This window comes from Rhipicephalus microplus, chromosome X (genome assembly GCF_043290135.1).
Source record: "Rhipicephalus microplus isolate Deutch F79 chromosome X, USDA_Rmic, whole genome shotgun sequence".
Classification (NCBI taxonomy): Eukaryota; Metazoa; Arthropoda; class Arachnida; order Ixodida; family Ixodidae; genus Rhipicephalus; species Rhipicephalus microplus.
The window spans coordinates 283,045,780-283,073,685 of record NC_134710.1 but is presented as its reverse complement, the minus strand read 5'-3'; the positions used below and the strand labels follow the sequence as shown (position 1 = coordinate 283,073,685).

General features: G+C 45.4%; 2 protein-coding genes and 1 long non-coding RNA gene across 3 annotated transcripts; 1 reads left to right on the top strand and 2 right to left on the bottom strand.

The window, feature by feature from the left end:
• Positions 1–4,100: 4,100 nt before the first annotated feature.
• LOC119161457 (peptidyl-prolyl cis-trans isomerase) lies at positions 4,101–19,825 on the bottom strand. Its single transcript, XM_037413936.2, has 5 exons — positions 19,485–19,825; positions 18,892–18,922; positions 18,578–18,763; positions 18,344–18,419; positions 4,101–4,438 (listed from the first exon to the last, which is right to left on the bottom strand). Exons 1-5 carry the CDS (start codon positions 19,659–19,661, stop codon positions 4,303–4,305), a joined length of 606 nt encoding a protein of 201 aa, XP_037269833.1. The 5' UTR covers positions 19,662–19,825; the 3' UTR covers positions 4,101–4,302.
• On the bottom strand, positions 13,364–18,337 carry LOC142776145 (uncharacterized). The gene is made up of 2 exons (XR_012887340.1): positions 14,558–18,337; positions 13,364–13,831 (listed from the first exon to the last, which is right to left on the bottom strand). It is a non-coding gene; the product is annotated as an uncharacterized LOC142776145 (long non-coding RNA).
• A 3,123-nt stretch (positions 19,826–22,948) lies between the features above and the next one.
• On the top strand, positions 22,949–27,021 carry LOC142776143 (uncharacterized). The gene is made up of 2 exons (XM_075879247.1): positions 22,949–23,553; positions 23,635–27,021. Exons 1-2 carry the CDS (start codon positions 23,339–23,341, stop codon positions 25,832–25,834), a joined length of 2,415 nt encoding a protein of 804 aa, XP_075735362.1. The 5' UTR covers positions 22,949–23,338; the 3' UTR covers positions 25,835–27,021.
• The last annotated feature ends 885 nt before the right edge of the window (positions 27,022–27,906 follow it).

Here is a 27,906-nt window from a genome sequence, read left to right as displayed (position 1 = left end):
CTGTGAAATTAAATTGGTGCAATGTAAAAAAAAAGAAAAAGGGGGAGAGAGAAATAATAGAATTTGTTGAATATCTGAGGTGGAAACGTTATATGAAATTCTCCTGAAAGTTGAATCATCGCAGTCTATCACCTAAATAATAAGTGGTAGTGTGGCTAGTAAAATTCGACAGCTGATCGCTGACTCAGCAAGGTAATTTTCTTGTGTTGTATATGAATTCGCAGAGAGCCCCGCAGATGTTCCTGTCGCTGTGTCCCAATGAAGTGGCCCTTAAAGACAAAATATTGGGAGTATTAAGTGATATTCCTAATTTTCTGAATAAAATTTTGAAGCAGTTTTTTTTTTTGATTTTTGAAACGGTGACATGTGATAAGAAAATGGTCGATATGTTCAGGTTCGTTACAACTTGAGCACAGACAGAGGGGATGGCGCCAGACCAGACCTGTTTAAGTAGAAATTAAGAGGTGGTACATGGCAACGTAATTTTGTTATCAAGACTTCCAATTTACGCATGGGACACCATTTATTATTCCATGTGAAGTGCAGGTGCGAGAAATCTGGATTCCGTATCATAATTCTTTAGGAGTCTTCAAGAAAGGAAAGTTTTCTAAACCTCGCTGCTGTTACATAAGCTGTAGGAGGCATGATTGGCACAATCGGAAGATCAAGAGATGTTCGCGCAAGTGTGTCAGCCATCTCATTTATAAATATACTACGATGGCCTGGCACCAATATCATTCGCACTAGACAAATGTTTTCTGGGATTAATGATTTAAAAGTTTCTAGTACTGCTGATGTTGACGACGATGATAAGAATGAACACACGGAATACGAGTCAGACACTATCACAGCTGTCGAATGAGTCGCAGGAAGTTTACGAATAGCTAGTATAACGGCCATTAATTTCGCTTCAAATATTGGTGTATAATATGGGAGGCGTAATGAAAATGACCAGAATAATGTGAGATAAAATACCCACACCTGCCTTCTCGCCACTCATAGATGCATCCGTTGCAATTACTATATTAGTACCTAATTGAGACAGGTGTTGCTCTAATAAACCAATCAAATATTTAGAGGCTAAGTGTTTAGCGTTCATGGGGAAGATATCGTCAAATTTTATTTGCACTTGGCCGATTGGTTCGACAGATGGTGTGATCTCGAATATATTAACGTTTAAAGCATCTAGAAGTGTTTGAACAAATAGCACTTGGGGTTTATATACACGGGACCAATGCTCATTGAAAAAGACACCAGGCTCGGCAAAGAATACAAATTTCGCCTTCTTAAAGTGGATTCAGAAAATTTTAAATAGGTATTTACTGTTAAAATACGAAATCTGCAAGCAAGGGTGGGTATCCGAGCTTCTTGATACAAAACATTGTTAGCTGTGAATTTTGGCACACCTTTTAGCATCTTTTGCACTCCTCCTCCAATCGCTCGCAGCATGTCAACTTTGTCTTCGTTGAACCTTATAGTGTTTGGAAATATCAACGCTCCCTTTTTTACATGAATAACAGTTTCACACCTTGCTCGAAAACAACATTTGGGCTTGAATAGCACTCATAAACGTGCTCATTTGGAAAATAGGCATTTATAGGCATATAAAAACACCATAAAAGCCCTTCTTATCCTCTAATTTATACTCACCTATCAAAATGGCACGATAGGAATGCAAGGAACAAAATAGGCATTTGCCTATAATCTGGTCTCTACTCATAGGTCTTGAGAGCAGCCGAGCTTCAACTTGATTGATTGATTTGTTGGGTTTAACGTCCCAAAACCATTACATGATTATGAGAGACGCCGTAGTGGAGGGCTCCGGAAATTTCGACCACCTGGGGTTCTTTAACGTGCACCCAAATCTGAGTACACGGGCCTACAACATTTCCGCCTCCACCGGAAATGTAGCCGGTTATGCTAATTTCAAATATGTAATTAGTTTTATGGTAAGTTGCACAGTTTCAGTTATATGCCATGACAGTGTTATATATACTTGGTTTTGGACAAACTTATTATGCCACGGAACATTTATGGTTCACAGCCATTAATGGCTCATGCTGCTCTGCATTGACAGTAGAATGTAAATAACTATCAAGAAAGTGCATACGAGACAATTTAATGGACAAGAAAAATTGTTATGCGAGAGTGCTTAGAATCCTCAGCCCATACTAAATGTTAAATTTAGGTTCACAATAATTATACTGGTGATATCAAGTTTTAAAGGAGATACCTGCGCCCTTCACATGTTAAGCAATATGTGGGCAAAACGTGATTCCGATCGGGCTATTAGAAATACCAAAAACGTGAAAATTACATGACATGAAAATGGATCTTGAGAAAAAGCACATTTTAAAGGTCATTTTAAAGCTCATCTATGCAAGAAATATGTGTTTTTTAAGGGCACAGGATAAGGCAACATTAAGAAAAATCCCTTTTGTTTTTCTTTCCAATTTGGAAAGGGTGTATCTTTTCACATATTTTCTACGTTCCTGCCTCAAAACCGTTTCTTTCGAAAGCAAGTTGCGAGTGAAAACGCACATTAGGGCAAACTCCTCGTATGCACACGGTGCTTGCAGTCTAAGTTTCTAAAAAAACCTTTATATCCTTGAGCCAAAATGCTAGCCAAGAGTCAGCTGTGTATATAAATTTGTCAGTCAACTTCTACACGACAGTTTGAAAGACACTGTGCACCTTTATATTCACGCTTCGTCTAGGAAGTGCATCGCCTAGACCACTTTCAGCTTCTAGCTTTATCATACCTCAAGTTGGTCGTGCTTGTCTAAGGCTCGGTGCTGAGAGTAAAGAAAGCCTTCAGCAAGTGTGAATTTTGCGGCAGCCCATACGGTTTTGTAAATGTGAATAATTATCAGTGATGTACTGAGGCGCTGAACGCTCAACCGGCAAGCTCTCCATCGGTGAACTTCGCAGCTTTCAGCTTGCTTCGAGGTGAACCACGTGCAAGGCGACAACAGGTATGCTCCAGTGGACAGGACTATTATATTGCAATGCCGTTAGACCGAAATTGCGCATGCTAGCTGCTCAGCACAAGTGTTAAGTAAATGGGAATGGCATTGCAGTCTTTGTTAATGTTCAAGGTTTTAAAAATTGCGACCTTGAATATTATTCTTGCATTTATTGATGGTAGTATCACACAAGCCTAAACTATGAAACAGTCATTATTCAAGCCTGACAATACTACAGTCGATCCGCTAGAAAACGTTGACTACCCTCGATGATACACTGCAAATAGAGCTGCACGACAGCTCACGCACAAAAAAAAGCAAGGTAAGCATAATGAGAAGCTCTAAGTGAAAAACTTACTTTAGGAATGATTATCAAGGCTATGGCTACTAAATAAAGTCGTTGAATGACACTTGTGACAAAGTCTGTTCACTTTCCAGTCATTTTTCAACTTGATAATCCCAAAGCTGTGTTTTAGTACATATAGGTACCATCATTTCCTATGCATTGCAAGACAACCAGTTCATTGTTTTTTGCATTAATGCCTACAGCTACTGAAGCAGAGTTGAAATTAAACACTTTATACTTTTTGTTACGAATTTTCATAGATGCCAATGAGCTCAAAATTAAAAAACAATATGGAATAATGATGTATAGATTATGCATATGTCCTTTGTAGTACCCAGGAAAATAGTACCTTAATCTGACTAGAAAGGTGTAATATATATATATTATATATATATATATATATATATATACACACAGGGCTACCCTGTGCCCTTATGATTATTTCTTCAATTATGAGAGCCTGGCGATCGAGGCCATTTCGAACAAGTGGCTTTAGGAAACTCCTCAAGGAAAATGCCATGGCAAGTAGCCAGGTGACAATTGCCAGGGTACTCTAGACAATGAGTTCTATAAAGTTTTTGATAGCCACCTTGAGCTCTTTAATAGCAGTTTTAACCTAGTTTCAGTTTTTTAATCACAATCTTGATTTTTTTAAAGTGAAAGTAGAGAAATTATACTTGGTACAGCAAATTAAAAAAATATATGCGATTCTTGAAGATAAGTTTCAACTCATTTCCCCTTAAAGGTATGATTATTCAATGGCCACTGGAAAAATCTCTGCACAAATGTGTGGTGGAAATGAATTTTATTGACAACACATTTACCAAGTGTGTACAACCACACAAGTAACCACATTAAATTACCAATAGTTGTGCGTTTTGGGGCAAGGCAAAGAACCAATGCCTATTTGATGTTAAGAAGAAAGGAAAAGTTGTTGGAGTGTTGCAAAGAAGCATGTAAGCGAGAGCTGCTGATCTAAGACATGGTAACTTAGCACAGCTGACCACAGCTCTGAATAGCCAGCTTCTTGGTAGTCTTGCCGCTCTGGGTACCCAAGTTCTCCATCTTCTTGACGACGTCCATGCCTTCAACAACCGAGCCGAACACCACGTGCTTGCCGTCGAGCCTAGCATGGAAAGATATAGAAGAAAAATGTAAGTACACTGCCACCACTTAAATTTTGCTGGATAAGTGGGACATCAGCACACCTAAAGCGTGCTCTAAAATGTACAAGTTACTAGCCGCTCTCACCCCATTCATTAGGTTCATGTATATCTTGAGGGCCATGATTTGAAACAAAAAGTTGAAAAAAAAATTATGCTATTATACATTTTTATATTCAGCAATAATTGCAAGCAGGTCAGTGGGTACAGTGTTAAACAGCTCAAGAATACAGGTCAATGGAATGAGGCCTTTTATATGGCACCAACAACTCATGGTATTGCGATCACTGCCATCATCCATTTTTCGTAACCACCGAGATATTTCTTTCGGCTTTGACATTCATTTTTACGAGTTTTGTCGTACCAAAAACGTGAGAAAGTGTAGAGTGCAACATGTTACTTTGAGAAGTATACAAGTCGAGTAAAGGAAGCTTTTTCTCGGTGGTTCAAGTGAAGGATTGAAGCTTAGCAACTTTTGTCTTCGGAAAACCAAGACCATAAAATATTGCTCTTCCTGTGCTCCTTGGAATGTGTACAATCCAATCACATTCCATTCAGTAAGATTTATGCAGCCTGTCAATACGTGGTCAAATCACGTTATCATTGATAATTCGTGACATTCACTGTGGCATGCATTGCCGATGGGTCACGACTAGGCTTGTGCGATTAGTAGGTTGGTATATGGGGTTTAACAGCCCAAAACCACCATACGATTGATTATGAAAGACCTGAGGTTCTTTTACGTGCACTGGAATCTGAGCACACAAGCCTACAACATTTCTCCCTTTATCAAAATGCAGCTGCCGGGATTCGATCCCACGACCGGCGGGTCAGCAGCAGAGTACCTTAGCCACTAGACCACTACGGCAGGGCTTGTGCGAATAGTAAATTTTAGGTTTGAAGCAAATAGTCATTTTGGTCAAATGAAATTCGAACAGTACACAGTAGGCTCCTCTTAAACGGAACTCGAAGGGGATCCAGAAAACTGTTCCATTTATCAGAAGTTTCATTCAAGCAAGGTACACACACTTCATGAACCAAAAACTTTCGTTCGCACCAACCCTAGTTTACTTATCGGGATGAGTAGGAGAAAAAAATGAGTAAGTGTGGTTTGCTCGGCATGCTTGAGCTGCTGCTTCACAAAGTAAGCACCCATGCCTGGCAAGCTAGACAAAGTCAGGACAACCCTCATGCTCAAAATATCGCTGCGAAAGTTCAAGAGCCTCCTTGGCTGCACTGTCCGGTGGCACCACTGCGCTGGCAATGATGTCATCACACTCATCGCTGGAGGAAGGTTGATAGCTTGCACTTCGGCAATCAGTTCCTCAAGAGTCTCCTTGCGACAGGTTTGAACATTTTCATCAATCGTCCCCTAGTCCTGTTGTGTGAAAGAGGCAGAAGGCACAAACAACCTGATTAAATACTGCATCAGCCGGGCTTCCCTCGTTCTGAGGTACTAGTTCTTGAGCTTGAAAGCCCGCATGATGGAAGCACCTCTGTATGGTTGTTGCCTGTACTTGCTTACAGGCGTGGGCCAAAATGTGAATGGCAGCCAACAAATCTGCAGTGACATTGGCTGGCAAGAACTCAAGACTGATGAAATTGAGTCCATCAACCTGACCATGGGCAGGACAATTATCCACGATCAAGACAACCTTCCTGCCTTGCCTTGTAAATCTTGTACCTTGCTTCCGTAGCCAGTTTTCAAAAATTGCCATAGTCAACCAGGCTCTTCCGTTAGCACTGTACGTAACGGGAAGTTGTCCAACGCCCTTGAAACAACAGGGGTGCTTCGACTTTTCTATAGCTAAAAGCTCCAACTTCTCACTCATTTACCTGCCATGTTGGCTCCCTCCAGCATAGTAATTCTATCTTTAGTGTTTTCCACCACTACAGGCTTCGCAATTAGAGACAAGAGTGACGGAAGCACCATATAAAAAGGCCTATCTCGTCAACGTTCAAGATGTCTCGCCGCTCAGTTTTTCGAAATTTCCTGAAGACGCCCCTGTTGCCAGTCGGTGCAAATGTCTCGATTCACTGCAGCACTCTTACCAGAGATTGCCTTGAACAAGGCTGTGGCGTTTCTTGAAGGGACTGAGCCATCCGTCGCTTAAGGCGAAGTTCTCAACACCCATCTGCAGGGCAATCTCTCACGCCTTCTGCTCCAGAATGGGTCTGCTTATCGGAAAATTTGAACTCTGTGCACGTTTGAACCAAACGAAAAGAACTTTTTCAAGTTCTTCGTAAGGCGTTGTCCGCATCCGCTTAGAGGTGAAGGTTCCATTATTGACAGCTCCTTCGATTGTCTTTTTGTTCTTCAGGATCCGCGACAGCATCGACTTCACGATGTCGAACTTTTTTGCCACCTCTGTCTCAGTCAGGCTGCTTCGGTCAAGCTCCTCAAGAATTTCGAGCTTCTTTTCAAGCAAGAGTGCTTGATAGGGCCACTTCTTCGTGCTCTCCATCGTGCCGAAATATCCCTATGTAGTCACGCAAGTAGGCCTAACACAGCTAACAGCTTCTACTGGCACCTGCTGTGGCACAAGCCAGTATGGCTACTGGATTGGCTTGTCTGGCTATGGCTATACATTCCATGGTTGTGAGACTACTTTTGTTATGGATAAGTCTGTGTTGTGTTTAGCATTTATACCATTTAACTGTAGATGACCAATAAAAAGTATTTCGATTAACCAAACAATTTTACTAAGACACTTTCAAATTAACCAAGTTTTGTTTATTGGGAGTCCACTGTATCCACACATAAAAAGAAGGGACATATTGTGTATACCCAAGTAAGCTGCACAACAATGTAAAAGATGAAGCAAGGCCTGTGCAAGTGCCATTTTCTTGGTTAAAAGGAAGGAAGTCGAAAACTCTGAATAGTAGTGTTTCGGTAGAATGTACATTTATAACTTCAAGTATGTTGTTTTATATGTTACAAATGCAGGCACAGATGTTTTCACAGCTTAGCACCCTTCCAGTACAGTGAAACCATCTTTACAGGGGTTACATGCGGACGAATCTAGAATTAATTTGCTAACTTAAAAATTTTCAATAATATTAATTCAAATCACAGCTAATACAAATACTGCAATATTCAGTCACGACCTGCCGCAATGTCACAAGCATGCATTTGCTTACTGATGCGATAACTTCATCGCATACGAATGCAGTTACGATTCTGGAAGCAAGAGGTTATAATAACCACAAGTTCACCAAGGTGGAAAGGTGGGCATGTTGGTATTCTATGTTTAAGAAGGGTAAGAGTGCACTGAATACGAATACACAAAGAAAGGACACACACACACACATAGCACTATGTGTGTGTGTCCCCTTTCTTTGTGTATTCGTATTCAGTGCCCTCTTACCCTTCTTAGATAACCAGAAGCTCAGCTCCCACTTCGGTTCCCAAACCCAGCACAAACAGCAACAAAAGCTAACAACTCTTCCAGCTTGGACAAAGCAGCATTTTTCCTTTCCAGTGTGGAATGTCATGACCCACCGGTGGGTCATACCACGCCTAAAAGAAGCCCTCTATAAAGTGCGCAACAGCGAATGTGTTAAAAGAAATGATAATACAGTTCACATTGAATACTGCCATTTGAAAATATATGACTAATCATGGATGGAACAGGGACATGGGCTTGGGAGCAGTGCCAGGAGCAGGCAAAAGTGCCTTTTGTAGCAGGCTTGAAGCAGAAGGACTTTTTTGAGTGTTTGCAGCACTCGAACCTTTTTGAGCAAGTTTGCAGCACTCGGACCAAACTTTCAAAGCAGGGGGGGGGGGGGGGGCCTTAACGGTCCAATCACCCAGCATCGGCTCAACCCCCAGGATTCCCTTTTTCCAGGACACGGCAAAGCCACGCACGGCTAGGCGTGGGAGGGAGTATAAACTCCTCCGTTAGCTCGGGTCCGTGGTGTCACTACACACCAAACGCCTACTTGTGCAGGCGCCCCTGCGGGTCATTGTATAATTTGAGTGTTCATGGTGAATTGATTGATTTGTGGGGTTTAACGTCCCAAAACCACCATATGATTATGAGAGACGCCGTAGTGGAGGACTCTGGAAATTTTGACCACCTGGGGTTCTTTAACGTGCACCCAAATCTGAGCACACGTGTTCATGGTGAATGTAAAATAGTGCTGTGTGTACGAAAAGCGAGTGGCTGTTTAGACAGGGAGTTTGAGTTCACTTAACAGGGCCGTCACCAGGCCCTGTTATCTGCTTTTTTTTTGTTTCCTTGGTGCGCTCCAAGGAGCCACGCCGCTCTTTCGGCACCAAGGGTACCGACCTATCCATTGCCTCCTCGGAGGCACTGGATGCCCGCACGTGCGGGCTGTTAGTTCGAATTTCGGGCCTCGCCTGGTGAGGTGAGGCCTTGAGAGCGGAGGACTCTGGAGTCTCCGGTCTCTGTTTGGGACTAGGCGGTGTAGCCTGGGCTACAGCCGCCTTGGGGGCAGGTGCCACAACCGCCGGCTCAGTATGCGCGGGCCGAAGGAGTGGCGAGGGCTGGTGCGACAGTGCCCCCTGACGCGCCGCATCAGCATATGTAGGTCCATAGAATGGTGCGACTCTTCGCCGTGCTTCCTTAAATGATATGTTCTCCTTCACCTTTAATGTAATTATTCATGTTTCTTTTTTCCAGTAGGTGCAGGACCGTGAATACGAGGCATGGTTTCCTTCGCAGTTTACACAGTGTGGGGGTTGTTTGCAGTTCTCAGACACGTGGCCTAGCACTCCACATTGTGCACAAGTCTGGCGACCACGACAGGTTTTAGAGCCATGGGCATACCTCTGGCATTGGAAGCAACGACAAGGGTTTGGTATGTACGGCCTGATAGATGTCTTCGTGTACCCTGTTTGAATAGATTCCGGTAGTTTACTGGATGCAAACGTGAGTATTAAGTGTTTTGTTGGTGTTTCCTTATTATCTCTTGTGATGATGATTCTCTGTACATTAGTGACATTTTGGCTCTTCCACCCCTCCAAAAGTTCTGTCTCAGACAAGTCAAGTAGGTCCATGTCAGATACCACTCCGCGAGTTGTGGTCATTGATCTATGTGGTGTTGTGGTTATTGGTATGCCACTGAAATCTGAAAGACTGTCTAGCTTTTCAAATCGTTCTTTGTCACAGATTTTGCAAAGGTCTCCGCTAGCCATTTTGGTTACCTTGTATCCTGTGCCAAGAGTTTCGGTAAGACATCTAGCAACTAGGAGAGACTGTCCAGGCTTGCTTTTCAGTTTTTTCACAGTGGATAACATGAAAATGAGGATATGTTTCTTTTGGCTGGTATAAAAAATTTATATCATCGGTGCGTACCCGCTTTAAGCCGGTACGATCAGACGGTAGGGGGAATGCTCTATGCATGCCTGTCTTATTTTTGTTCAGCAGCGTTGGCGGCCACCCACCACTGAACCCAACGAAGGGACGCTACAAGTTTGCAGATGCTGAAACCTGGAGACGCCAGCCGTACAATGCCACTATAACCCAATGTGCCTAGACCAAGGTAGGCTATTTGCACAAGGTTAACCCTAGCCGCCAGGAAGTTTGGAAGTAAACGGAAGAGAGTAGAAGACAGGACAGATAAATAGTAAGAGATAAAGACGAAGATGTAGGGAGAGAGAGATAGGAAAAGGCGACTGCCGATTTCCCCTGGATGGGTCAGCCCAGGGGTGCCGTCTATGTGAAGCCGGGGCCAAAGGCATGTGTTGCCTCCGCCGGGGGGGGGGGGGGGGGGGGGGGGGGCAGAAAGGTCCAATCACCCGGCGTCGACTCAACCCCCGGAATCCCCTTTTCCCCGGACACGGCAAAGCCACGCACGGCTAGGCGTGGGAGGGAGTCGAAACTCCCCGCCCCTCCCGTTAGCTCGGGTCCGTGGTGTCGCTACACACCAAACGCCTGCTTACGCAGACGCCCCTGCGGGGAATTTAACTTTGCTACTGTACTTATTCTAGCACTGGTAGTTCAGTTAAATCAAGTGCAAAAGCGAAGTTGAACCTGTGAAATGAGTAATTCGGAACCGTACAGTGTGTGCCTCACTAAAAAGAGCAGTAGTAAAGGTTTCATTTATGCAGTCTTATTGTGCAGCATCTTTAGTGTTATGCTGGCACATCAATGATGGCATCAGACCCAACTAGCTTATGACACAAGGGCCAACACCAAACTTGCTACATCTGAACTTTCAACTGCTTTGCCAGTAATTTGAGTTCATTTGATTGAGAAGTGCACATTAGATCGCAGCCACTAGCAACACTACAAGAATTACAACACAGCGTCAGTTCTACAGATTTGGAAGAAACAGCACAGTATCAGTTAAATAGCAGATATGAAAAGATACAGCTTTCACAAGCTACGAGGTGAGCAACTGCAAAAATCAAATATAATCCAAGAAGAAGGTTGCACAGGCACCAACAAAGTATCAAATAGCAGTAGCTACTTGGGCCACGTAGCAAATTGAAGCAGAACCGACAAGCAACAGATGCGCCTCAAATCATTTAAAAGAAAAAATGATTGCGGTACACACTGATTGATTGATATGTAGGGTTTAACGTCCCAAAACCACCATTTGATTATGAGAGACGCCGTAGTGGAGGGCTCCGGAAATTTTGACCACCTGGGGTTCTTTAACGTGCACCCAAATCTGAGTACATTGCGGTACACACTGCCCAGTAGACACTGCACCACTGTCTGAATATATTATGCTCCAGTTACATAGTGTCGGGCACTTGTCAACACCAACCCACTGACAGGGGTGCAACAGATGATATAGAATATGGAGCAATTTTCGGAGCAGTAAGATGTTACTTTTGGAGCACGTCACGGGGAAAAAAAAATTTTAATGACTGAAGACCACATTTGGAGCAGTATGAAAAAGAAATACCTAAAAAATGCACCAACCATTCTACATCCTCTAACTTGCAGAGTGAATATGAACACTGCTATTGTAAAAGCAGTATTTTGGACAAGCCAACTAAGCAAATGATCATAAAGTGCACATTCGCATTTGCCATGCTTGTCTAATCATTTGACAGACTGTGAAAATTGGAATGTAGATAGGCCAAGCTGGCGACCTTGAGATTTGGGAGATTCGTAAAAAACCAACGAGCATGGCGAAAAAAAAAATAAAAAAATGTGGCACAGTTTTCTTTGACTTGGTAGGGTTGCAGCAATATCATAGTGTCTAAATATTTGCCAGTAATATTTTCAGATGTCAGCTATCAAACAAGTATTCACAATTAAAACAAATCGTGCTATGTCTCGTGACGAGTGCTAAGAGCCCCCTCAAATCCTAAAATGCTTTTCTGCAGGCCACCGGTGTACTGCGGCTAAGGTGGCTTAAGTGGCGTTCTTCACAGGTTAGAACACTGCCAAGAAATTTTCGAACAGAAACACCCCCCCCCCCCCCTCCTCTTCTTTAATTTGAGGATAGAGTTAGGTTTAGGGCACAACTTGCAAGGCTCGCTTGCAAGGTGCGTTTGACTAGAGAAGGTAACACCAGAACTGCCCATTGACCCGACGACGGCACCGCATATCTATCGTTTATGCGTAATAAATGTGGTCGCCACAAAGCGTGCATTCGCAGCACGCAGAGTTTGTGCGCGCGCATTAACAATGGCATACACTTTCAGCTTCAGTACCTAACACGGCATAACCGCATTTGCCGACTTGCGAAGTGTTGCTGGCCCCAGCAACGCATCTTTGTTAAGTTGCGTCGTTCCGCCAATATATATCCCTGGCGGTCAGCTGACCAATGGGCGCGCGGCGTTACTACTTTAAACGATCGCAAAATCCTGGCTTAGCAGTGGTTTAGGGTTAGGGTCTGCTTGCCTGAATTAATTGACGACGCTACAGGCGGCCAATGTCGCCTCAATTTCTCGCCGAAGTCTGTGCAACTGCGGAAGTTTTGAGGCTGGTCGGGCCTTTTGACGCAAATTCGGCAAATTTCACGATATTGGCGCAACTTGGTGCAAAAATGGGGAACTGTATCAATGTGGCGTGATTGGTACAGCTGTTGTACCCCTGCATTAGCATGACTAAAACCAGAACATATAAATGTTTTGCACACAGGACATAACAGGCACTCAAAAATGTAAGTAGCACACTGTGTCTCATTCAAAGTATTGATAAGATTCCCTGTGCAGCATTGGTGCATTGCAGTGAACACTTTAGTGAACTACGGCTGCTAATGGATCGGCCCACAAGAGAGATGCTACAAAGCTGAACGACAGAACCATGTTTCTGGCTTCAGACAGTGCCATTTATATGACCTGAACTCGCAGCACAAGATCTGAAAAACTGAATGCCAACGAGGTTTGGAGTAAAAAGTCTGGCCCCTGGGTTGTGTGGCAGCGCATTTTGCATGAATCGAGAGTCTGCCAAGCTTTTGGAATGTTGCCCTTGATAATAGCAATACTTCAGAGGATTATCATGCTAGAACCATGCTTCACAGAAGCAACTGCATTTACCAGCAGAACTGCCACCCAGCTGGACGCAGCATGCTAGCTTTGAACATGTACACCCGTTGACAAAATAAGTTTGGACGTACAAGCTAAGACCGCAATTCGATAACTGCATCGCTGCACCATATTGCGTGGAGAGTGCGCATGCACATCTTTTCATTTCGCAGTCATGTCTTTACTCTCTTGCAGTGTACCAGCGACGACACGTGTTTCATACTAGGCATGGCTTTCTTCATTCCATGGCACGCTCAATTCAACAGGGGCACGGCGGCGATGAAGCGTACAGGACTCTGCGCCCTATTAAAGAGATAGCATAGCTTGTCTCAGTGGCAAACCATGCCACACATCCTTAAATCCCTGCATGTTCGTTTTAGTTGAAGCGTACCATTCTAGTGAAACAGGAATGAGGGCATTGAAAACAAAGGCATTGTGCCTAAAGAATGCTTCAATTTATTAATATAACAAAGAAGGTGCAAGCAGAACAAAAATTAACCAAAAAAAATTATTGCTGTAAATAGGTGAGGTCATGAGTTGGCCTTGAAAGAACAAAAAAAAAAAAGCAACTGAGGGCGAGCGAAAAAGCAACTGTGAAACTGATCGCCGCTGCTCCCCCTTTAAAACAAATATTTAATAGTGTGTAAAGTGGCCATTTACAGAAATTGTTTCAGAGATCCTTCTTGGCATAGATTTATATAACGAGGTGACATAATCGCCGTCCAACCAAAAGGCCTCTTGCTCTTCTCGAATCGAGTTCCCCAGCGCGTCCGACGTTTCCCTGAACAGAACCCACTTCATTCAAGACCACTCATTCTCAATCTGGTTTGCGTCCGCGCCACGGCAGGGGAAAGGCGAGTCTTCAAGCATGGAGGTCACCTGACGAGCCATGTGTAAGATGCTGCAAGATGAAGCAGCAGTCCGAGAAAGGTCCTTTCAGGGCATATGGGAGCATGGAGTCTTTAGCAGGGAACTGTACTAGGGCGCTGTGAATTTGCTATCAATGAGGACAAGTGGCCTTCACCTATCTTAGCTTATAAAACCCCACACGGACACTGAACACCTAGCACACCAGAGGGTACTCCTAGTATGATCAGGATGGTACCTGCAATTCAAAAGAACTAGAATGGGTAGATAAAATGAGTAGAAAATTGATTTGGGAATGGGTTATGCGCATTTTGCTTAAAATTGTAGGGTGCTTTTAACAGTCGTCCAAAGAATGGGTACAAGATGCTGTGTGAAAAACTAGGAACTGGCATTTACCGTGATGCTAACAAAGAATTATTTGTGGACAATCTGCTATTTGCAGTGCATTTGTTTCTACTCAAACCCCAATATAACAAAACATCGATTATAACGAAGTAAAGAAAAATAGTCTCGCAATAAATTTAATACTAAGAATAAACCTTTATAACAAATTTTTTGAAATAATGAACTTTTTTTCATGTATATAAGATGCAAGTTTGTTATAATGAGGTTCGAGTGTATATTGACATTTTAGGGCATTTTTATTTCTTGAAATAAGCTTAAGAAAAAAAAAACTCAAGAATATTACATGTACGAAAATACTTCGGCATATGCAAAGCACCAAAACATTAACACAGTGAAGAGTGAACGCATTGGTTACCTTGAAATTCAAGGGCCACCACACCCTTCCCTGCTGATCTCATTGAGTGCAGAAAACTGCAAAAAAAAAAAAAAAACCTACACTTTTCCATTCTTCCTTTTAATGCTGGTGGTTCAAAGCGAAGTCCAGCTGTTGTTGGTGCTGTCGCTCAGACAGAAAAGACTTTGCGCCGTGGCAAAATTGTGAATTCCAGCCTCCTTCCATCATCAGCTCACTGTCCTTGTAGAAATATCCAGTGACAGCTCCTCTCAGATTCCCTTGGTGGACAAAAAAGGATCCACGACAGCTGTGGCCACAATCAAAATGTCGGCCTTGCGATTCTTGGCCACCCTGACCGCTTAGCATCCGCAAGAGTTCCATCTTTTCTGAAAGCGCATATAATCCTGGTGATCGATGTCTTCGATCTCCCAGTTCTTCAGGCAATTTCTCTCTGCGGGACACTCTCCACAAAAAGTCTCGCGATGTATCGCCGATCTTCATTGGCAACACAAGGCGCCATTTCAGTGGACGACATAGCCTTTGTTCGATTCTCGATATTACTACATGTTCAACAAGTACAGTCAAACTCCGCTACAATGACAAATGCACAATTCCCCGTCAGCAGTCTATAGGAGTCAATGCATAAATGTCGCCACAACAAACACTTTTTCTTCGATCGTCCAGCTTCAATGAAATTTTACAATGCAATTCCAGGCTCGGATACTTGTTGCTATGTACTAAACCGAATCTTTAACATACCGATGCATTTTCCCCATGCAAGAGCCTGAAAATGGGTCAACAAAGTCCAAGACAAGAGTTGGCACCACCAGAAACCGCCGCTGTACAGCGAACATGGGCGCCGCCATAGCTCGATAGTGATGGCAATGAGACTGCCCTGCTTTTGTTTTGCCACTGGTTTGCTTTTGACTATAGTTATAGCGAGAGTACAGAACGATGACGACAAAAAGAAAAAAAGGACACAAGCGCTCGTATCCATCTCATCGCTGTCATCGTTCTGTTCTCACGCTATAACTATCGTCGTGTCATACCAACGAGCCCCAAACTGCTTTTGAGCCGCAGGCAATCCGAAGCTGAAGCTCAGTTCATGGTTTCCTTCTCGCAGCTGCTGGGCGCAACTGCGGCACGATGCCTTTTCAGATTTAGACGCTTATCATTATGTTGGTGCTTGGCCAGTGTGGTGGTATATAATCAGATTGGCTGTTCATCGGCATTATCAACAAAATCGCCTAGCAGTGAGTGATGGATGATAAGAATGGCACAGGAATAATGCAAAAGTTGCCGCTCCATGATACCCTGCCTCCATCTCGGCGTTGTCGGATACTTTAGACGGTGGACAGGTGCTGGTGTGAACATGTTAATGCAACTGTTTGGTTCGTTTGTGAAAGCGGTTCTAGGCATTGTTTCAGCGTGCTTTTCACCATGGCCTTGCCATGCATGAGAGAGAATCTCGTCCCGACACTACAGAGAAAAAATGGGAAGCAGCGAGCATTTTTTGAATTTTGAGAACAACCGTTCCTTTGTTTCGATACCTCAGATCAGCTTCTTTTTAAATTTTTTCTACTACAACGTATTTTTTGCTTCAACAAACTTTTTTTCACACCACATCACTTTCGTTGTAGCAGGGTCCGACTGTACCGCTATCCAAACAAAATCCTGAACGCATGACGGACAAGTGAAGATAAGGAAATGGCATGGCAGCAGTATTCTGGTCGAACCACTGAAAATTGGCTCATCGACTGTGTAGATAAATCTATGGTCACACAGGGCACCTCTGGCTGGCTTTTGATAACTACAGTTTTTAATTTGAGTTTGAGTGGAGAGAGGTGTGCTATGCAATTTTTTACTAAGAAACGTGTTTGTGAACAAGAAATTTGCCAGCGTAAACACGTAATGTCGTATTGAGTTGTCATTGAATACAGTGAAACTTGCATCGCGTGCGTGGTCACACTCCGACACTGATCGGCAAGTTTTGTGACAGGATACCAAAGGGTACAAGTCTTCAGAACTATTAGCTGTAATCACGCTTCTTCGGAGCTTGCTATATCTTATAAAGAGCATGCAAAACGCAACGCGTTGAGCGTGGCTGCAGAAAGTTACGAAAACACACGAGAGCAGTGATGAACTCGAAAATGCTGAGCGACAGCTGAAAAAAAAAAAAAAAACAAACAAACAAACAAAGCGTGTTCATGAATGAGTAGACGTTCCCTGCCTCTCTGTACCGAGTGCGAGCTCTTCGAACCACGATAAAACGAGGATGCTCGACATTCGCGCTCAAGAGTAGAACAAGAGAACCCGATCGAGATTAATTGGCAACGCCTTCTCCATAATTAGCCTCAATGTCCCGTGAAGAAAGCCTGTGCGCATAACATTGCACATTTTTGCAACGCAGAACGCACAAAATTTTCGCCCACTACCAATGACGCTTACGTAGACACCGGAATTTCTGCGAAAGGAGCCTTTAACACCAGCCCGTAGGGCTGCTCGGCGTTGTCTGTGAAGCGAGGTGTGTACACTTCACCACCACTGTGCCCCCTATGAATCGAGCGCGTCACGGAATGAAGAAAGTGACGCCTAGCACAAAACAGTACATGTAATCACTGGTATGCTGCAAAAGAGTAAAAAGATGTGGCTGCAAAATTGAAAGGACGTGCATGCACACTCCACGTCAGATAGCGTGACAATGACAATGCAGTTTTATCGAATTGCGGTCCTTGCTCGCACATCCAGGCTTATTTTGTCAACTGGTGTGCAGGAACATGCGAACATAAGAAAATATGTTATGTTTCGTATGGGCTTTTCATTTCCCATTTCACTTCAAGCTCTATTATTTACATTACTGATGCGTAGAGCGCAGGTAACGTGCTCAGTACTTCCGGCTAGTCATTCAAGAGCACTTATGCTGGGCAATTGAGCGGAATTGCATGGCAATACGAGACTTTAAAATGTTATTACTCCACTTCTCCATTCACTGCTACGAGAGCAGGAAGTTTAGTACATGAATTTAGAACCTCTGGTGCAGTTCTAGAAAAAACAGAACATGAAAATACAGTCACTACCTGCAGCTTCATAGGAGTTGGAACTTCCAAAATGCTGTTCAATTGTATACTTATGAAGCACCCACTGCTGCACACACGAGAATCTTAGCACAGTACTCAACAGGCTATGATGTTGATAGTACACTACTTTCACCTGCTTAGGTAGTGATTAACTTTCAAAGTAAACAAAATAAGGGGGAAGAGGTAAAACTGGTTTAAACTGATGAACTATTTCACAGCTACCAATGAATTTATTAGTGCAATAAGAAAAAAAAAAGAACTGCAAAGCTCTCACTTATCCGATTCTCAAGGTAAGCCTGTCTACTGCCAATGTTAGACAATTTCTTCCATACTTGACCATGGTACACCAGGTCAAAACAGTCAGATTACTATTTCGTTCACCAATTAGGCCGAAACTAGAGAAAAATAATCAAGCCGTCGAAGCTACAAGAGACCATTGTAGCTTCGGCAGTAGCATGTATGCACAGGGCGACGGAATTACTGTGCAGGTTTATTGCTTCAGCCTTGAGTAACAAGAACACACAAAGAGGGTCACACCACACCTTTGTACAGTTAAGTACCAGTAATTACTTTTTTTCCCTTCAAAAATATTTATATAACCCTAAAAATATTACTGTCAGAGTGAACAAACACCTATCGGACAATCGTTAATGCTGGTGAGTCGTGCATCAGTAAAACTACACGCCAACATTTTCCCTTGCCACAAGAGTAAAACCAAAACGGAACTTACCAAGGAGTCCTCACAGTGGTAAGGAAAAACTGCGAGCCATTAGTGTTGGGGCCAGCATTGGCCATGGAGAGGATACCTGCGTAAAGGGACGAAAAAAAAAAAAAAAAGCTGTCGAGACATTTCGTGCTTCGGTGGATACGTACGAGGCGGTCGTTATCGGCCTTGCCGATTGCGAACAATTTGCGGCCGTCCGCCTAAGTAAATCGCGCAAAAGAGATAAGACTGAATTCCTACCCGGTCCAGAGTGCTTCAGGACAAAGTTTTCATCCTCGAACTTCTCGCCATAGATCGACTTGCCACCGGTGCCGTTGTGATTCGTGAAGTCTCCTCCTTGGCACATGAAGTTGGGGATGACGCGGTGAAAAGTGCTCCCGCTGTAGCCAAAGCCCTTCTCTCCAGTGCAAAGAGCACGGAAGTTCTCTGCAACACAAAAAGAACGATCGCGGTGGTCGCACGCTCACTGCGGCTTACGACGCTCATCTCGGCTTGCAGCCACGGCACAGCGTGTCCTTAATTGGAAAGACACCAATGAGTTAGGGTTAACTTACCGGCGGTCTTCGGGGCCACATCCGAGCGCAGCTGAAACAAAAAAAAAAACACATCGAAACATTAAAACTCATCATATAACGCACCGAACGCAAGGAAATCAAGCTACACAGCCCTCTCGCATGAAGAGAAACAACATCTAAAACTGCCGCAATGTCGCAACCACCGACTGCCGCGATCATTTTGCCGGCAAGAGTTTGTACACAGCTTCAGCTACCTTAGGCAGCTATCGAATTTCGACACGCTAAGTAGGCGTCTAGGGATTTCTGAAAGCTTGAGACGTACAATTCTAGCCGACGGGAAAGACCTCACGAACTTACAACAATGACAATCAACGTAAGCCTAAACACGCCTTCCGCGCAGGCTTTTGATTTATCATAGACGAAATTGGCGGCTACAACTAATGCAATGAAATAGTAAAAATTAACAAGCAGATCGGGAATCGACGGTGCTCAGGAGCCAATGCTGCGCATTAATAACTTTGCTAACGGTTCGTGGGTGGCGACAGTCACAATTCGGAAGAAATTGGAGACCAAGCTTCCATGTTAAAAAACCACCTTGCGACCTTCCTCAAATAGTGTAAAAAGTAACTCACCTCAATTACTATCCGTCCCAGTGGCTCGTTATTGGCAGTGACATCGAAAAACACCCTGGGAAGGCCCATTTTTCCGGCGGCTGTCGCAAAGCTGCAACTCAACGGAATAAGGGGTAACTTCAAAATGCCGGCTTTCAGGCAGAAAAAACGGCTTATGGCTACACGCACGTGGGGCATTATATACGCGTCGCAGCGAGCCGGTCACACCGCAGTTATAGCAAATTTACTTTCAAAATAAAGTTTACCCCTGGCAAATACTACGGAGTATTACTTTTTGCGACAGTTAATTCTGCTATCAAACACGCACTTTGAACAACAGATCCTAAAATATAACGAACTATATCTTCGCGCGCGCGAGTCTCCGGCGAGTACGCTGTGAGGCCTTGCGGGTGTTCCATTTTTTGTGTTAATGCGTCGGAATGAGCCAAACGGGCGGGTACTTTTCCGCTGTAGCTTTCCGTTTTATCTGAAAGGTGGCGCGGTAATCGTTAGCGGTTGTAAATGGTGAGGTTTCGGTTTTTGTCTCAGTTCAAGGAGAGCGGATTTTCCGTAAACATGGATAACAAAACTGCACTGACACTCCTCTGGCTTTGTTATGTCATGCAATCGCATAGTGTATACAATATATTAGTATGTAAGGTTTGTACGTTCAAAAACTATGATATTATTATGGAAAACGTCGTACTGGAGCAACGTTGCTAGACGTAGAATCTAGTAACGTTGGTAGTGGAGGTACACAAACTGTATAATAACTCTATCGTGAAGGTAGACTCTACGAACCCATGCTGCAAGTTTACGACTACTACGAGTAGAGTGACTTATAATACGGGGAGCATAAAGTTTGATACAATAATAGTATTATTGTCAGAAACTCTATGATGGGGAGTGTCCAAAGTGCCGGCTTCCGCGTGGATCTTTCGCGGTGAGCTTCCGCGCCACGGCGCTGCTGCGCTGGACAGGTGGCAATCTGTTCTCACCGACGCAGTGCATCGAAATAGCAGAAAAGGTACTCAGGCTCCTGTGGCTAGCATTTTTGGATATCAAGGGAGCGTAGATAGCGTGGTATAAGAGGACTTGTGGGGAATACTGGACACACAGGGTGTTGAAGATGGAGTCACTAATCTTTTAAAGGAAATCTATAAAAGTAACAAGGTAGTTGTAAAGTGGGAAAAACAGGTATCCAAGCCCGCAGAAGTAAAACGGGGGCTTAGGCAGGGGTGTACTCTGTCACCCATGCTGTTCATGACGTACCTACAAGGACTAGAGGCCAAATTAGAGGGAAGCGGACCTGGCTTCAACCTCTCTTTCGTCAAACAAGGAAAACTCATTGATCAGGCACTACCAGCATTAATGTATGCAGATGATATAGTGCTAATGGCCGACAACAAGGAAGATTTGCAGAGATTGATGGACATCTGCGGTAATGAGGGAGATAGGTTAGATTTCAGATTCAGTAAGGAAAAATCAGCAGTCATGATTTTTAATGATAATGAAAGTTGCGAGCTTAGGATACAGGAAGTCACGCTAGAGATAACAGAGAAATACAAATATCTGGGCGTATGGATAAGCAATGGGCCAAGTACCTAAAGGAACACGAAATATACGTGACAACTGAAGGTGACAGTAATGCAGCAGTGATGAAAAATAGGCGCCGTGGAATTACTATAGGTATGATGTTGTGAGAGAAATATGGAAAGGGGTCATGGTTCCTGGACTGACGTTCGGCAATGCGGTCTTGTGCATGAGATCAGAAGTTCAAGCAAGATTAGAAATTAAGCAACGTGGAATAGGTAGGCTTGCTTTAGGAAGTAACGGAAATACACCGAATCAGAAAGTACAAGGTGATATGGGATGGACATCATTTGAGGGCACGGAAGCTAGCAGTAAGGTAAAATTTGAAAAGCGATTGAGAGAAATGGGGGAGGAGCGTTGGGCTAGGAAGGTTTTCCGCTACTTGTACATGAAGAATGTCGATACAAAATCAAGGAAGCGAATCAGGAAATTGACTGGTAAATACTTAAAAAACTGCAGGGGGCCAAACCAAAACGAACTATCGGTTAAGAAGAAAGTGAAGAAAACGGAGACTGACATGTGGAGAATTAGCATGATTAAGAAGTGCACTAAAGATCTATCGAACTTTTAAACAGGAAATTGCCAAGGAAAGGATCTATAATAATACTCGGGGCAGTTATCTACTGTTTGAGGCCAAGACTAGAGGATTGCGAACCAAGATATATCGGGCCAAATACGAAGTGGTAGGCACAGTATGCAGTGCATGTGGAGAGGAGGAGGAAACTGTCGAACACTTGATAATGATCTGTAAAGTGCTTCACCCTATAGTTCAGGATGATGGCGCAGAGTTTTTCAAAGCACTGGGGTTTAGGGACAGAGAGGGCAAAATATACTTTAAGCGGGTAGAATTAACTAGAAGAAGGTTAGCTGACTGGTGGCTAAATTCAAAGCACGAGTGAAAATTAAACCCTTCAATGCAAAGTACCAGCCCTCAGCTTCACTATTTAAAGAAAAAAAAAGATAAAACTAATGGTTAGTTCACTAACTATTACGGCTAGGTGGCGTTAGCCGCCGCCCGATCTAAAGGGTACAGCCACATCCATTCATCCCTAGGCTTTCCGCGCTCGCAAGTGCGAGGAAAGCGAGGGGCGTCTGCTATGCGTGGTAGTTATTGCGCTGTATTTGCACGCAAGGCCATTGAGGTATGCTCAACTTTAATAATGAGATGTGAAATGGAGCTCGCCCATCATTAAGATTTATGTTAGCGCCTGAGGCAGCAAGATAACGCAAAAACTGATCTTTGAAACGGCATCAACGCGGTGTTATGCCAGCGAGTCCTCGTCAAACGTCCGTGCCTCTGAAACAGGCAATCTGGGTCAAGGCCAGCCCGCAGCCCGCCGGGCGCGAACAACTCCACGGCGTGAACACGCGCGGCGCATCTGTGGCCCACGTGCATTGAGTCAGTTGCGCACGTGACAGCGAGCCGGCGTCCTCATGTCTGGTGGCCTGACGCATCGCGCGGCGAACCCCATTGGAGGAGCCTGCTCTGAAGACCAGCGGCGCTTCTGATTGGACATTTTAGTTGGGCCCGGTGCAAATAAAAGAAGCCCTGCGGCGCGTCGCGATCGGAGGTCCTAGGAGAGGAGTCCCCGTGTCGGAGAGCCGACATGTGTGTGAGTCAGCGGTTTTAGGCTAAAGGCTGACCTATGTATTAGAGAGAGGAGCTCGGCTCTTCGAGTCTCTGCCGGCCCCAGTGCCGAAATTGTAACGCCTCTGTATATATGCTGTACATAAACCTTGTTTAACTCACCGTCGTCTCGTCCGCTCGTCTCCTCAGCTCTGCGCAGAAGCAGTCGCGAGCTGAGAAACATACGCTACCAAACGGCTGGTGACCTTCCCGGCGGGGTCGAAAGCAGTGGCGCCTCCGGGACCGCGTCGGCGTCGCCGTCTTTCACAACAGTGGTGGCTTCGGCGGGATCGGTCCGTCGTTCGCAACAGTGGAGGTCAGCGGCGGGATAGGCCCGGCGTTACGCAACAGTGGTTGGCAGCTGCGGGATCGGCCGGCGTCAGCGACATCGATGCGGTGAGTGCCTGATGTTTTCCCCTCAGTTCACCAGACTACTCTAGCTCAGGTTGTAGTAGTTTAGAGAAGGGCTGTGTGAAGCATTAAAGTAAGCTTTGATCGTTTCAAGCAAAGTCGAAGTGCTTTGAAACCAAAGTTAATGCGGAGGGGGTAAACACGGGAGAGTGAAAAGTTGCTTGCGCGTCTTGCTAGTTGACTTATAGTGGGTACGGCAAGTAAATTGTTAACAGGGGCAAACAGCAAGAGGCTAGTGTGAACGATGGAGAACCTTAAAGTGAAGGAACTCATCGAAATTTGTGAGGAACTCGGCATTACTTTGGGCCGTGCGAAACGAAAGCAAGCGATCCTTGAGATCATGAAGGATGAGGGAGTGTCGGCTGAGGAAGTCGATGAGGCCTGGGTGGATATTAAAGCACGCCGTGAGGAGGCTGAAAGGCGAGAAGTAGAAGCTCGCGAACGTGAGGAGGCTGAAAGGCGAGAAGCTCGTGAAGAGGCTGAAAGGCGCGAAGCTCGCGAACGTGAAGAAAGGCGCGAAGCTCGCGAACGTGAAGAAAGGCGAGAAGCTCGCGAGCGCGAGGAGGCCGAGAGACAAGAGCGCCTAGAGTTGAAACGACTAGAATTGGCAATCCTACAGTGTTCGCAGGCGCCTAGCGTAGCTTCTCCGACGATTCAGGTCAGCGGTTTCAGAATTCGGGACCAACTGCCACCGTTCGTAGTAGGCGAGGACATGGCGAAGTATCTCGTCAAGTTTGAACACGTCTGTGAGCGAAATGCTTTGGAGCAGTCTCTTTGGGCGCGGAACCTGCTAGCTCTTCTTCCCGGCGAAGTGTCCGACGCGATAACTTGCTTGTCGAGGGAAGCGTTTGAGAGCTATGACGAGGTTAAGGAAGTGCTCTTGAGACGTTATAAGTTGTCACCCGAGGCTTTCAGGCAAAGGTTCCGGTATGCTAAAAAGGTGAATGAGTCACACGTTGACTTCGCGTTTCGTCTTAAAGCCGATTTGATCGAATGGCTCAAGGGCGAAGGTGTTTATGACGACCGCGATAGAGTGGTGGAATGCGTTGCATTGGAGCAATTCTACCGCTGCATCGAGGATAATGTCAGGCTTTGGCTGCAGGACAGACTTGGTGAAGTACAGCTAAACAAGGCAGCAGAGTTAGCTGAGGAGTATTATACTCGCCGAAAGTTGCACAGCAGGGCAGTGCGCGTTGAAAAGGATGAGAGAAAAGAGGGCTTTTCAAGGAAACCTGATCAACGGAAACCCGTTCCGCACCGTAATTTCAAAAAGGACCCATCTCTTACTAAGGACAGTGTAGGGGAAGGGCAAGCAGAAGCGGAGAAATCGAGTGAGGTTTCTACCACACAGGCATTTGAATCGGAAAACAAACGGAAGCCGCTAATCTGCTACAACTGTAAAAAGGAAGGGCACATCGCGAGAAACTGTCAGGAAAAGTTTGCCTTCGCAACGATCCGAGAATCAGAAAAAAACATGCGGTTGTTGGAGCCGTATCTCCAAGAAATTAGGGTCAATGAGAAAACGTGCCGAGCACTTAGAGACTCAGCGGCAACCATGGACGTTGTCCATCCTTCATTGGTGTCTCCGGATGACTTCACAGGAGAATGCGCGTGGATCAGGCAGGTCGCCGAGGAGCAGAGTGTTCGCTTACCAATCGCCACCGTTGTCATTGAAGGCCCGTTCGGTAAGCTTTGCACCGAAGCAGCTGTGTCTGCCGCGCTGAACGATCGTTTTCCTTATCTTTTCTTTAACAACTCGGAGCAGCTTCTCAAAGAGCAGGGCAAATCGTTCTTCCCCAACTTAGCGTGCATGGCTCTCACGCGATCGCAAGCGCGGAAGCTATCGCGGCAGCTTGATCTGGTTCCATGCGGTGAACTCTCAAGTGACCTTGTCGGCGGGTCGACGGAACCCCAGAAAGGAAAGTTTCCGCATGAGTCATGGGAGCAGTCACGCGAGCGGCCCGTCGTCGACACGACCGGCGCGGTTTCCGGAGAAAGGGGAGACGACGTGGCGCCATTGAGTCAGAGCGAGAGGGTTGCAACGCTCTCGCCTGTAGCGGAAAGTTGGAGCGAGCTGCCGAGAGTTGATCGAGAGACGCTCATTGGAGAGCAACGTGAGGATTTCTCGATTGAAGCGCGAGTGGAAAGCCAGAAAAACGCGGCAAAAGTGCTGTCGAAGGAGCACTACGAGAAATCGGGGAAGAAGCGCGCTTTTGAAGTTGATAATCAGGTAATGCGGCTGCAGCCACCCAAAAGGAACAAGCTTGAGGTTGATTGGGAAGGGCCCGCCACAGTATTATCGAAGCCTTGCGATACAACTTATGAGGTGCAAGTAGGAAGGCGGCAGAACAAAATTTACAACTTGATGAAACCCAATGTTCAACATCAAGCGGTCGTAAATCAGCTGTTGAAGGCTTCAGAGGAAGAGGGAGCAGAAAATTTGAGTTCTAGTGAGGTGATCGAAGGGGGATCGAAAGTAATTTGGGAGCAGATAAACCTAGAGCCTAGCTTAAGTGAAGGAGGACCTGAGAAAGAGGACCTGAGAAAGATTGGTTCCGAGTTTGAAGACGTGTTTTCGGACCGCCCCGGAAACATGAGGGTGATCGAACACGATATCGAGCTAAGCGGTGAGGAGTCAATCAGTAGCAAGCCGTATCGTTGTTCCCCTGTGCAACGTCGCAAGTGTGAGCCGCTCTTGGTGCCGCATAGGTATCGTCGCCTAAAAGTGGCCGGTTACTGAGGTGGAGCATGTTGCTCCACAGCGCAACTTTGACGTTCGCTAAAGAAAAAAAAAGGGAAAGGTAAACGCTAATGCAGGTGCATTGAGCAGTGCGTTCCAGCTAGTAACTTCTCAACCTTTCGGTTTCTCGCTGACGATTCGGGGCAAAATTTTGACCTCATCTCGACCTGGGCTGAGCGCTCTAATTCAGAGTGATCTCAAGGGGCCAACTTTATGTGGTATTCTAATCCGTTACGTTGTTGTAAGTGGGAAAAAAAAATTGAGTTGTCATTTTAAGAGTCTTTTGTCCCACATGTGCCTCTTGATGTAGAGGGAACAAAATTCCGATAAACACGTAGATAGGTATATGTTGTACTATACTTTGTCTGGTGTTCTGTCGGGTGACCGAGGGCACTTGCTTGTGTCGTGTGTTGTCTGTTGTCGAACCGTTCTTAGCAAGTTGCAGAACCATCGACAAGTGCTGAAACCGAAGATGGTCAGAAGAGACGAGCGAAGTTGGCCAGCAAGTTGTGGCGACAAGCCAGTGGAGCTGGGATCCGTCGTCAATGATGGGATGTGTTCCCGGAACAGTCTGGAGCTGCATTCTCCCCATGGCCCTGGAGGCGAACCTGGAGGGACCTGGCGAACGAGCGCACCTGACATCCGAGCCCCGTGGAAGCAGCTCGTCTTTCCGGTGCATTGTCTGGCGGCGGGGGTGCTGTTATGCCAGCGAGTCCTCGTCAAACGTCCGTGCCTCTGAAACAGGCAATCTGGGTCAAGGCCAGCCCGCAGCCCGCCGGGCGCGAACAACTCCACGGCGTGAACACGCGCGGCGCATCTGTGGCCCACGTGCATTGAGTCAGTTGCGCACGTGACAGCGAGCCGGCGTCCTCATGTCTGGTGGCCTGACGCATCGCGCGGCGAACCCCATTGGAGGAGCCTGCTCTGAAGACCAGCGGCGCTTCTGATTGGACATTTTAGTTGGGCCCGGTGCAAATAAAAGAAGCCCTGCGGCGCGTCGCGATCGGAGGTCCTAGGAGAGGAGTCCCCGTGTCGGAGAGCCGACATGTGTGTGAGTCAGCGGTTTTAGGCTAAAGGCTGACCTATGTATTAGAGAGAGGAGCTCGGCTCTTCGAGTCTCTGCCGGCCCCAGTGCCGAAATTGTAACGCCTCTGTATATATGCTGTACATAAACCTTGTTTAACTCACCGTCGTCTCGTCCGCTCGTCTCCTCAGCTCTGCGCAGAAGCAGTCGCGAGCTGAGAAACATACGCTACCAAACGGCTGGTGACCTTCCCGGCGGGGTCGAAAGCAGTGGCGCCTCCGGGACCGCGTCGGCGTCGCCGTCTTTCACAACAGTGGTGGCTTCGGCGGGATCGGTCCGCCGTTTCTCAACAGCGGTCATGTTCTGGTGCTAGAGTTCGAGTACGCTAATTTGGTAGCTGTGCGAGGGCAAAAACGCATAACATGAAAGAAAAGAACGAAAACAACCGGAAACAGATGGGCAAGCGTGTAATAACACCACGCATGCATGAAATACGAGTAATTAATAATGTAAATTAGTTTTTCAATCAGCTGAAATACTTGCCTGCACTGACCGTTTGGCTCACCGTTACGGGCTTTTTAGTCATGGTCGCCGGTGGTTCGCAGCCACACACATGTTCTATTAGATAACTTGCTAGCCTTAACTATTACTTTTTAAGAACAGAGAACAGCTAGAAAAGAACACGACCGTACCATTACAATATCTTTTAACCTATTTCGTTTTTGGACCTAGCGTACAGCAACAACGTTTGCCATGCGTGAAGCTTGTTTTCAATTCAGCCTTTCGAAAAAAGACCAGTGCCAGAATTATACATTTTATTTCATGTTTACACAATGAATAACTAATATAGAAAAGTGTCTTAATTATATCCACACAACGTTAAATTAAAGATACAAACAGCAGCACTGTAGCGGTGCAAATGAACTTACTGAAACGAAATACGTCGAGCGACTACAGATGTATAGATGTTCCGTCACTTAAGAAATAGTTGAAGTACGCGTTCCCCACATGCCCTAGCCTGACGAAAATGTTCCGTGCAATAACATAT

Excerpts from the sequence above, each read along its gene's own strand:
- LOC119161457 (XM_037413936.2), bottom strand. The coding sequence starts at position 19,661 with ATGCCCCACGTGCGTGTAGCCATAAGCCGTTTTTTCTGCCTGAAAGCC. Across the intron at positions 18,764-18,891 it reads TGTGGCCCCGAAGACCGCCG|AGAACTTCCGTGCTCTTTGC; the intron begins GTAAGTTAACCC and ends TTTGTGTTGCAG. Across the intron at positions 4,439-18,343 it reads ACCACTGTGAGGACTCCTTG|GCTCGACGGCAAGCACGTGG; the intron begins GTAAGTTCCGTT and ends TTTCCATGCTAG.
- LOC142776143 (XM_075879247.1), top strand. The coding sequence starts at position 23,339 with ATGGAGAACCTTAAAGTGAAGGAACTCATCGAAATTTGTGAGGAACTC. Across the intron at positions 23,554-23,634 it reads GAACGTGAGGAGGCTGAAAG|GCGAGAAGCTCGCGAGCGCG; the intron begins GCGAGAAGCTCG and ends ACGTGAAGAAAG.